Source organism: Gopherus evgoodei, chromosome 2, assembly GCF_007399415.2.
Source record: "Gopherus evgoodei ecotype Sinaloan lineage chromosome 2, rGopEvg1_v1.p, whole genome shotgun sequence".
NCBI lineage: Eukaryota > Metazoa > Chordata > Testudines > Testudinidae > Gopherus > Gopherus evgoodei.
Window position 1 is genome coordinate 228,476,834 of NC_044323.1, and position 9,378 is coordinate 228,486,211.

At 45.0% G+C, this 9,378-nt stretch overlaps 1 protein-coding gene across 3 annotated transcripts; it reads right to left on the reverse strand.

Moving 5' to 3' along the window:
* Positions 1-819: 819 nt before the first annotated feature.
* PENK (proenkephalin) lies at positions 820-7,456 on the reverse strand. 3 transcript variants are annotated; one of them, XM_030553131.1, is made up of 3 exons: positions 7,318-7,456; positions 6,233-6,373; positions 820-1,782 (listed from the first exon to the last, which is right to left on the reverse strand). In XM_030553131.1, the coding sequence occupies exons 2-3, from the start codon at positions 6,368-6,370 to the stop codon at positions 1,114-1,116; spliced, it is 807 nt and encodes a 268-aa protein (XP_030408991.1). In that variant the 5' UTR covers positions 6,371-6,373; positions 7,318-7,456; the 3' UTR covers positions 820-1,113. The 3 variants fall into 3 exon arrangements, with proteins under 3 accessions (XP_030408991.1, XP_030408990.1, XP_030408992.1); XM_030553130.1 differs by having other exon boundaries at positions 7,118-7,456; XM_030553132.1 differs by lacking the exon at positions 7,318-7,456 and adding an exon at positions 7,122-7,243.
* Between the last annotated feature and the right edge of the window lie 1,922 nt (positions 7,457-9,378).

Here is a 9,378-nt window from a genome sequence, read left to right on the forward strand (position 1 = left end):
ACATTATCTGAGGATAAGCCCCGAAGCTGCTCCCCAAAGAACCCTCTGTTAGACACCCTGAAAGGTCAAAATTGTGGAGTTTTCCTTTCAGTTTTTCCTTCTTCTGTGCACTTTCCTGTGGAAGGAAAACTTTGACCCTGAAAAGCCAGTTGCACAAACCTATATTGGATTAATGTAAAAAATATGTCCAAAGAAACATGACATTAGCACTAACTCCCTGGTATGCCAGGGAAGTTGAAGAAATGTTTTTAGTATTTTAAAATGTGCTCATATATTTTATTGCTGCCTACTAGCTAAACGTAGTGGATAGTAATAGTAATTTTAGTCCTTTTAAAAAATTATTATTTTTTTTACTATAAATAGAGGGATAGCTCAGTGGTTTGAGCACTGGTCTACTAAACACAGGGTTGTGTGTTCAATCCCTGAGGGGGCCAGTTAGGGATCTGGGGCAAAAACAGTACTTGGTCCTGCTAGTGAAGGCAGAGGGCTGGATTTGATGACCTTTCAAGGTCCCTTCCAGTTCTAGGAGATAGGTGTATCTCCAATTTTTTTTTCACTAAATTGCAAAAATGAGAGGAGAAATTTGACCCATTTTAGGATATATTCGGTTTTAACTTTGTAAAAAACCTACGAAGCAAAGATACAAATTAATCCAATTTCAATTCCTGCTGTGGTGTGAACAGAAGGAATTGTGTGATTACAAAGAGCTGGTGCTTTAAATTATAAGCTTTGGTTATTCAGCGCTGAATGAATTTGACAAAGTGGTTGATTAAATGCACTAGTAGGAAATAACAGACACTTCAAAATCCATTATGCATTAGGATGAAGAATTTATTGTATATACAATTAGGCAATTCTACTGTAGATGTGCTGTAGTGTTTAAAGAAAAGGGATAAGGTAACCAAAATAGTTTTAGCATGAAAACTACAATATAGACTTAAATCTGACTAAAACAGAAGTTATTGACTTAAAAGAACACAGAACCTGAAACAACAGATTGCATCATTAACTAGGACAGTAAAAAACTGTACAGTACAAGCAACACATTACAATAAATTATGACCAATGAGGCAGTGTCTCTCATTTGGGACAAAAAGGATAAAGGGGTGGGTATTAAAATCTCATAAATCCACCATATCTCTTTTCCATCTCTGGAACCTCTTTGGAATAACTTTCCCCATCTTCATCTGAAGGTAGAAAAGAATCAGTGAAGCGCTTAAGAAATCCACCATAACGTTTCTGGTAGTCCAGCCACCATTCTGGCCTCCCTACTCTTCTCATAAAGCCACCGTATCTCTTTTGCAGCTCTTTGGCTTCATCTTCCAGTTCTGGACTACGCTTGAAGCTTCTCATGAAGCCTCCATATCTTTTGCTGACCTCCCCATCATTATCATTTATCTGTCGGTAATGTGAGGCTTCAGTGTTGGCCCCTGTTCCCAGAAGCTCCTTCAGCAGATCAGAGGAATTAGCCAGGGCATCATCATTGGAGTCTTTCTTCATAAACCCTCCATACCTCTTAGTAAGGATCTCATCTCCATTTGCTTCTTCCTCTGGTTCTACATGATAAAGCTCGTCCATTTTCTTCATGAAGCCACCATACCTTTTCATGAAGCCGCCATACTTCTTTGCTAGCAAATGGTTCTCATCCTGTTCTTTCTTGTTGTCCCCTGGAGCACTGTTGCCTTCCTCAGAAAGATCCAGTTTAGTCAATTGCACAAGCTCCTTGCAGGTTTCCCAGGCTTTGGCAGAAGGTAGTTTTCCTTCACATTCTAGTGTGCATGCCTGAAAAATTGATGGGATTTACTAAGAATGATTTAAAAGAAACAGACATTCTGATGTCATCTTGTCTTTTTATTTTTTGTTAAAGGCACAAGTCAATCTCTAGGTCAGTGATACTCAGACCTCACTGGTTCAGGAGCCAATACTGGACCACTGGTCTGATCTGCTATAGCAATTCCTATGTTCCTAGTTTAAATAAAGACATCCATGTGCACACACACATACCTCTCTAAGAAGTCTGGAACAATTTATGAGCACTTCTAAGTAATATTCTATATCTAAATGTACAATTTAGGGAGGTAAAAATGTCTCATCAAAAGGATTTTGACAAGGATTAAGTAAGATTAGGTAAAACTGAATAATCAGCAGTAATACTGAAATTATTTCACTTCAGAAAAGTCATTTCCACTCCACTAGCTCATAATTTGCAATAGGTGGAGCTCTGACAAATGATTAAATCATATAAAAGTATGATCTCCTATGATCAGATTTTTGCAATTGTGAAATGCATTTATTATATTTGAAATGTTACATTTGTTTACATTATTAACCTTATTGTCTCATCATCTTTAATAATAAATAAAAATAAATTATAATACTTAATTTACCCTTTTATAGTGCCTTCCATCTAAAGATCTCAGAAAGCTTTACAAATGTGAAAATAAGCCTCAAAACAGCTCTGTGTGGTAAGTAACTGACTACCTCACTACTTCTGTAGTTACCTGTGAGTTAAGTCCTAAATGTGATAAATATATTAAGAAACAGCATCTATCAACCTACTGTATATGCTGTAGCAAGACAGAAGATTAATGGTACAATTATTTCCATATTGGTGATTACTCTAGAGTTAAAGGTTCATCTCAAATTGAGTTTAAAGTAATTATGTTGTTAGCAACATTCTACTCCTAAACCATCACAATTTTTCTTTATAACTGGCACTGCATGATGTCCATGTGAACATATTTGGGTTATTAAAATAATATGGTCTCAGTTGCAATCTGATTTGGAAATATAAAAAATCAAGAACCTCTTTTTTGGGTTAATGGATCAGTTTAAACAATCATTCTCCCCCTGAACAAACATACACCACACACTTGGTATATAATAATGGTTTGACTACTTCCTATGGTGCTCATTATGATAAAAGTAATAGTGAACTCACTAGGTATTAATGTCTTTAGAAACATTTATGTTTTAGAAACCAATAGTAAGTGAAATCTTGTATGATACTGTACTTTTTTTTGTTCTGATACATCAGCTGATAAATGCTATTGCTGAACAGGATTTAACACTCCCTTAAATAGCTTTGCTGTACAAGAAAGATAGTTAAAGTTAACTTAGGCTTCCCAATTAACCTTGAGAATTCATTGAAATAGACGGACAGAATTTCATGTGGACATATATATCAACTGCATTCAGAATATTTTCTGTGTGTTACTGCTGTGGTTAAAGAGGTGCTATTGTTTCTGTTATAAACAAAAATGTTCAGTGATTTATAATTCAGGTAGATGAGGGTCCAAAATTCCTCGTGCACCGAAACAATCACAAACTTCCATTATTTTCAATGGGCGTGAGTACACAAACACTACAAAATCAAATCCTTGAGGCCAGAGTCTGCAAGGTGCTGCTGGATGTCTCTTGCCAGTACTCAGCACCCTATTCCCACCAACTCCTATGGGAATTGAGGACACTCAGCATTTGTCAGAATCAGACCCTTAAGTTCCATGCAAGGTGCTATTGTGACTATATTTTAAAATAACACTAGTGGATTTTAACTGCAGAGGACACACTCAGTTTGGATTGTTTCTCATGCTTTAACAGGCTGTACTTTAAGAACAAATTGAATGTTGTAGTCCTACATTTTGCAGGCAGTGTCCTTTGAGCGGACTAATGCTTCCTGACATCTGGGAGAAAAAAGCTCTTTTGAGGTATTGCTGCTCCTGTAGGACTTTATCCTCCTCCACTGGGAGCAGGCTCAGCCTCTTAGGACTGATCCTGCCACGGGCTGAACTTTCTGTCAGGGATCTAGCAAAGCACCCAGTCTCACTGACTTCAAGAAGCATGTGAAGAGCTCCATTGAATTCTGTGGGACTATTCACTACAACATGGGTCAGCAACCTTTCAGAAGTGGTGTGCCAAGTCTTCATTTATTCACTCTGATTTAAGGTTTCATGTGCCAGTAATACATTTTAACGTTTTTAGAAGGTCTCTATAAGTCTCTAATATATAACTAAACAATTATTGTATGTAAAGTAAATAAGGTTTTTAGAATCTTTAAGAAGCTTCATTTAAAATTAAATTAAAATGCAGAGCCCCTTGACCAGTGGCCAGGACCTGGGCAGTGTGAGTGCCACTGAAAATCAGCTTGCCATAGTTTGCCTACCCCTGCACTACAGCGATAGAGCTGTGCTTGGCCGGACCCTCGGCCAGAGCGCTTGGCAGCTCACACCTCTCCCTGGTACCATCTTTCAACGATGAGCTCCAATACCTAATATTAGGAGAAGGCTAAAATACAGCAAAGCATCATGTCATCTTCTGCAGTCCTTCCTTATGGAACTGCTGCAGTATTGAGTCTGAATTATTTTGCTTTTTTTGAATTTAAGTAAGAGTCTTAACTTTGCCGTTAACGTTTTTTTAAACTTAAACTTTTTTTTTCGTTTAAATGAATACTGTCAAACAAACAAACGAGTGAAAACTAGTTTCAGCTACTTCTTCTACCCCGAGTGTGTCTCTCAGCCATATTTTAGTTTGTTTACCTCCCTCCCAAATCACAGAAGAAGAAGAGATTTTTTCTCTCCCTGCGGAGGACCCGCACCAACAGGGAGCTCTGTATGACTGATTATACAGGAGAACTATACACAGACCCACGCTATAAGTATAGGATCCACTGCTGTCAAATGCACACATTAAATAAACTGGCAGACCGATAATTGTTCTCCAATCTCTCCCATCTATAGAATGTTAGGTGTTATAACAATTAGAAGTGAAAGTGTTTCAGGCAGAAATGTTTGCATTCTAAACAGGAAACGGGAAATTGTGAAAAAAAAAGTCTATTGTAAGTTTACATCGCGTCGGCAAACTTTTTAAACGCATGTATGTCGAGTGGAGATTTACCGTTCAAGCTATTACTTGGTAACCGAGACATGGAATAACGGATTTAAATGAAATCTTTAAACTGTCGTGTCTATGGTGACTTGTTCTAGCAGTGTAATCACATAATAAGACTCCTATTCTGCAAAGCTATCCTCAGAAGACAAACAATTTTCATTCTGATGGAAAGCACTTTATAATGGACGGTTTTCGAATGAGAAAACAAGAATAACGCAGTACCCTATACGGGAGAGTCTTCTTTGCTAAAGGAACAGTAGGTTATTAGGGAACGCCTAAGAACGAAACTACATAGTAGCTCAGGGTGAGACGTCCTCATCTTGAGAGGATTCGAATACGGACTCTTTTGCCATTGGCTCAGTTCTATTCTGCCTTTACATCTCATTATTAGTTGCTGTCTTTCTTTTAAGATGTGATGGATATGTTCTGAACCAGGGACTTTGACCGGAATTTCTGCACTGATTCCATTCTTCTCTAGGCTTTAATCTCTCTTAGTCCCACCGGGATCACCAAAAGGCTCCCAGGAACTTTTTTGCTCCCAGGAGCTTATCCTACGAATTCTCAGAATTAAACCTAGTGATCAGGGTAACTTTAGACTTACAGTTAAAAGGGTGATTTCTTTTAAGGGGAGAGGGAACTTGGTAGTTTTTAGAAGGGCCTGTTCCAGTCTCTCCCCGAGCCCCCAAGATAGCTCCGGTGACATTTCTAGTCTATTTCACTCTAGCGGTGTGACATCAGACTTCCAATTAAAATGCTGCAATTTAATTTTTAAAGAAGATAATTGGTTACAGCAGCGCTGGTAGACTCGAGTTTAAATATCAGGGACCCTCTCCCCCCCTTATCTCCCCGGCACTGCACTTGGGGCTAGGTCCTGTAAAGGGCCCAGCACCCTAGCTCCCCAAGGCTTCAGTGGAGGTCAAAGGCGCTCGCTACCTGCCATCAGTGCAGGCTGGGTCCCTGTGGGGGAGGCATCGTTGCCTGCTCTGCTCTAGGGCCCGATCCTCATCAGGCACCTTGGAGCACCTTCAAATGGACTTCAACAGTCAATTAGCTCAACTCAGTCCCTGGGGCCGGGCAGGAGTGTTGGGGAGCTCTCCAGGGTGCCGAACTGTCCGGCGTGGCTCGGGGAAGGACAGGGCAGAGCCTCAGGAAAGCCAGCCCAGACAGCGCCCGCGGCCGGAGGATCTTCTTCCCCCACCACCTCCACAGCTAAGCTCCCGTCGCTAACTCTGCGTGAGAGGAGCTGGCTCCCGAGTCCCATGCGAGCCTCCGGGAGAAGCTGCTGCGCCTCTTGGGCGGCGAGTGGGGTCAGAGAGTTACTTGGGAACACATGGATCCCGCTTACCAGGGGGTTGATCTCTGCGTGGTGACCCAGGCGGTAGGAGCAGGAAGCGCAGTCATTGCTGCAGTCCGCCTGCACTGTCCAGACAAGGCAGCTGCTGAGAGCCAAGAGCAAGCCGCAAAGTCTCACGAGCAACGCCATGGGCTACGAAAAGAACAGATCAGAATTCAGCCTGGCACCAGTTTCCTCCCTGGCCCCGGGAGAAGCGTCCCCAACCCCACAGCCACTCACACCTGTGCCCCGGCTCCCTCCAAGCCTCAGACACGGGCGCTGCAAACTATTCACTAGCACCTGAACCCACCCTTCTGGTTAGGTACGGGACGCGGTGCGCAGCAAGTTGGAACTCTTTGTGCTCTTTGTTCCGCAGCGCCAAACAGGGACAGCCCCCGACTTGCCCTTCCCTTCCCTTCCCAGAGTCGCCAAGACCTCAGCCCCCCTCCCCAGGCTGTTCTGTCGGTGCTACCAGAGCTGGAGTTGTTCCTTTTTGCAAGCCCAGAGCCTGCACGGGAACAGGACCTAGCGCTGTATGCGAAGAACAAACTTTACGTGGTTAACAGAAATCAAATCAATTTTCCCCCAAATTAAAGCATTTCTCCTGTCCCCAGTCATTATTCTGGAAAGCCAGACAGAGGCAATTTCCCGGAACAGCCAGGAAAGAGGTTAGATACCAGAACTACAGAGATAGTCGAAGTTAAAGCCTTGGAGCGATTGCCTGGCAGGAGTTTGCACGCACACAGCCTCCGAACAACAAAGCAGTAGCCTATGGAAACTAGACAGACAGCAAAGCTGATACAGAAATAAAACTCAGCCAAGCCACTGCAAGCAACCTTACTAGACGCCTCGCCCCAGCCCCCAGCCAAGTGCCGGTCCTTAGAGCAATTCACTCACATACATGCTGCTTCCTTGGGAGCCCGCAGAAGCTCCTCGAGAGTGAGCTGTAGCTTGCTGGAGCCTCTTGGTTTGAGCCCCTTGTATTTATAGAAGGGCTAAGCCAATTTGTGCCTCTGGAGAAGCTCTAGAAGGAAAAAAAAATACAGGAGAAAAGTAATAGCCCGCAGTTACTGAGCATCAGCTTCAGTAAATCTTACAGGAGCGAGGAGGCAGGGGGAGAAAATGCCCAGTTGGAGCTGCGGTCTCCTGGCCCCCCGGCTGGCTGGCTGGGTCTGTTTGCAGGGCTGCGGAGCTCTTCACCAAAGTCAGGGCTCTGGGAAGCGGATGGAGCCACTTTATAATTAGTCAAAAAGGGAAAAGCGATGCCTCCCCCAATCGCCTACGGGCGCCATCTGACGCAGGACCTACGAAATCCCACTCAGGCCCCCTTATTAGCGATTCTGCCTGGGAAGGGGATGAGCCAGCTAGCACGTTTTCTGTCCCCCCTCCCGCGGGTGGCTCGGGGCAGAGGGCGGGGGAGGCCGGGCTCCAGGAAATGGCCTTGGCCTTTTACAGCACCCACCTGTCTTTCGGGAGCTCTTCCGCCGAGCGTGAGACAAGTGACTGGGTTGGGGGGGAGTTGTGGGCCCCAGGTCTGAGCGATCCCCGCCGCTTGGTCTGACTGTGTGAGTGACACAGGACAAGAGAAGCCCATGGGCAAGGGGCAAGCTGGACACCCGCCCCTCTTTGGTCCAAGTGCTCCATCCAGCCTTGTCGGGGAGAGCCCTGGCCCACTGGCTAACCCACGTTTCTTTAGGTGACAGCACTAGAGGTCGGGAAACTGGTGCAGTGAACTGCAGCACGGAGGGCAACTGGGGCTGACTCCCCGCCACACTAGTCCTCCCCTTTGATCTTCCTTAACATCTGGTACGGCTAGACAATTCCACCCCATGGAAGCTGCAAATCTCTCACCCTTCAATGCTGGGGAAGAGAAGCCAGTGTGTAAAACTCCATCAAACCCCACTGGAAAGAAGAAAAGGCTCCAGAGGACAAAGCCGCAGAGTGAAGGAGGTGGAGTCACTAGAGACACAGGGAGGGAGCGATTCAGCTGCCTCTTCTTGCTTTTATGTGGCCTGGTCTTTTCCCCTCTCTCTAACCTGTTTGATTCTACATAAGAACATAAGAACCTACTGGGTCAGATCAAAGGTCCATCTAGCCCAGTATCCTGTCTTCCAACATTGGTGAATACCAGGTGCCCCAGAGAGAATGAACAGATCCATCCCTGCTGTTGCCCACACCTCTAGATGAGGTTTGATCGCTAGAGGGCGCCCAGCTCCAGGAAAGGCTGGAGGAGCACTCAGGCTTGTGAGAGGGATCTGCGCTGTAAGCTTTTGTGCACACTGGCAGGGCAGGCGCTTTCATTTAGGCGGCCTAGGCAATCGCCTAGGGTGCCAGGATTATTGGTGGGCAGCGTTTTGCCGGAGTGGGCGGCAGGCGGCTCCGATGGACCTACCGCAGTCGTGCCTGCGGAGGGTCCGCTGGTCCGCGGCTCTGGTGGAGCTGCCGTATTTGTGCCTGAGGACGGTTGTCTGCTCGCGCGGCTCCGGTGGACCTCCCGCAGGCACGACTGCGGCAGCTCCACTGGAGCCGTGGGACCAGCGCGCGGGGTGGTGAAATTGCCGTCCGCCTAGGGCGCTAAAACCCCTAGCGCTGGTCCTGCACACTGGCCATGTGAAAATGAGACCAATGCTCACCCACAACCAATGGGGATCATAAGATTGGCCATACTGGGTCAGGCCAATGGTTTCCAACAGTGACCAGTGCCAAATGCTTCAGAAAGAATGACCAGGATAGGGTAATTATCAAGTGATCTACCCTGTCCAGCCCCAGAATCTCATAGTCAGAGGTTTAACATATTCCTCTAGTGTTATAAACCTCCTGGCAACATTTGTAAGACCCAGAAACCACTCTCTCCTGGACCTAGCTTGGTCCCTGGGTAAACTGTGATTTTAAGGAAAGCTGCCCAAGCTTTCAAGTTGCATGTCGCCTAACCCTATTTGACTGATTTTTCTTCTCTAACTGATGGATATTTGGCCCAAGGACCCAAAAACCATGATAACATTTCAGACCTCAGGAGTAAGGCACAATCTAAAACTGACCATACCTCACAGACTGAGTTGCTTCAGCAAGGTTTTACAGTTTATTCTGGTCCTGTCAATTTCAGGACAGCTAATATCCCTCCTCAAGACCTCTCCTGATTGCAAGTGAAAACACAAGTG